General features: G+C 41.2%; 1 protein-coding gene across 1 annotated transcript in view; it reads left to right on the forward strand.

Moving 5' to 3' along the window:
• LOC110036105 (U-box domain-containing protein 52-like) overlaps nt 1-1,693 on the forward strand; it is a gene marked incomplete at its 5' end in the record, with an annotated part of 9,038 nt that extends 7,345 nt beyond the window's left edge. The window contains 2 exons of the mRNA XM_020740470.1: nt 291-498; nt 1,415-1,693. Of these exons, the coding sequence (XP_020596129.1) occupies nt 291-498; nt 1,415-1,693 (487 nt within the window). The remainder of the gene's footprint in view (nt 1-290; nt 499-1,414) is intronic.
• Between the last annotated feature and the right edge of the window lie 382 nt (nt 1,694-2,075).

Below are 2,075 nucleotides of genomic sequence, written 5' to 3' on the forward strand. Positions count from 1 at the left end.
CCCCCCTCCCTCAAAAGACATTTTCCTCAAGATGGGAAAAAATGAGAGTATTCCACCTCCTCCACCACTGTCTCTCTTTTTTCATTCTCTATTTCCTCGTCCTACACTATGAGAACTTGTAATGTTTGATTCTTGCAACAATTTCCTGGAGTAAACTTATCATCACACCAAAAACATAACCGCTTCTTATCACACCAAAAAGATAACTTCTAATCACACAAAAAACATAATCCCTTGGCTCGCTTCTCCAGAATCTCTATCTCTGTAAGACACTTGAGTGTTTCTCACAGTCATGGTCCATTATTCGTGGTCCGTGCAACCTCCCTCCGGATTTCCACAATTTGGACTTTTGGCATTGACATGGTTGCAGCTGTTCTGTACGACAGTCCATTTGTGTTGCTATGTTGGCTTTCATCATCTGGTTCTTGTTTTCCACCATCTGGTCTAACTCCATCATCTCCCTCAATCTCTGTGGTCTTAGTAGTCGGTGTGCTGCCTGTATGTTTGGATTTAAGCCTTTTTGAAATTCTCCTCCAGTCCTACTTCAGAAGTCCCCTACAGTCGTCCCAATAATATTTCAAATCTCTCCCTATATTCCTTGACCGTCCCCTCCTAAGTCAAGGCATAGAATTGCTCATATAGGTTTCTTTTTTGTATGACTTGAAAATGTTCCAACAAACAATCCTTGAATTTATCCCACGAACGAATCAATTATCTAGTCTCCCACCACTGAAACTAGGTTAAGACTTTCCCCTCCAAACACAATCCTGCCACCAAGAGTTTCTCATCCCAATCTAACCCATTTACCTCGAAGTATTGCTCTGGCCGGTTCTCCCATCCATGTGCATCTTGCCCCCCTCAAAGATCGACATCTTCAACTTCCTAACTATAACTTCTCTATCTGAACTTCTTCTTCCTCAGTTGTTTCCTTTCATTTATCGAGGGCACAACTCCTTCCCTCGACCGTAGCAATATCCCTTCCCTGTTTCTCTCCCTTCTTCTTCGTGCTCCTCCAAACTTCTGGCATAATCTCTTTTCTATGCTTTGACTCAATTGCCTCCATCATAAATCTCTAATCTGCCCCTAACCCGAGCCCTGAGGGGAGGTTTGTGACATTTGACATATCCTTTAATCTGCCCCTAACCCTAACCCGAGCCCTGAGGGGAGGTTTGTGACATCAGTAAACCTTTGGTTAGCATTTGCAAATTAAGCTGTGGGCAGGTTCTTGGATTGCACCTCAAGGAGCCTTTTTTAGGATCTCTCAAATTTCCTCATGCTTTCGAATCGATCTTCCAGTGTATTCTCCATAGAAGAGAACCTTCCATCACAAATTTGATTGGACTCATCTCTTCCTCCAATTTTTTTCTTCTGATCATCAACTTTCTTTGACGTCCTCTCTTTCTCCAATTACTAGTCTAAGGATATGTTTATGGAAAAAAAGAAAAACGGCAAGATAGTCTACACCTTCCTACAGACCAGCCGCAGAAGGAATGCGATAGGAGCCCTTCTAAAACGGCAGAAGAAGCAGGAGATCCACGCTGTGATTCAGCGAAAGGAGCAGGGAATCCAGCGAAATCCTCGCCCGTCCTCCGATGCGATCTCATCGCTGCTTTCCTTCGCTGAAATCACGGCCCTACTCGGTGTCTTCGTGCAAGGGATCGCGGTTGCGGTTTATTCCATCTACTTCAAATGATAATGGGATTTATCAAATGAAAAAAAGAAAAAAAGAAAAAAAAGATTTTGGTAACTAAATGAGTGCCTCATTACAATACTATTTTTAGCTTTACCAAAAATAACTAGAAACTTCTAATTTTATAACCATGTTTTTTAATATAGATTGGATAGTCTTGCATAATGCCTAAATAATAGCTCATGCTTTTAACTAAGAGTCTGTTTGGGGCAGCTGCAACTTATTGAATAATATGCTGATAAGCTAATTAAGAATAATATGTTGATAAGTTATGTGCGATGACTATTACAAATTTTTATTTTTTTTGAAAATTCAGACCGCTGCCAGAAAGTTCCCACTGCACTTAGATAGGTACGGTGTGAAAATGTTGTTTTCGGCGTTCTGA

The sequence above is a fragment of the Phalaenopsis equestris genome, unplaced genomic scaffold, assembly GCF_001263595.1.
Source record: "Phalaenopsis equestris unplaced genomic scaffold, ASM126359v1 Scaffold202557, whole genome shotgun sequence".
Classification (NCBI taxonomy): domain Eukaryota; kingdom Viridiplantae; phylum Streptophyta; class Magnoliopsida; order Asparagales; family Orchidaceae; genus Phalaenopsis; species Phalaenopsis equestris.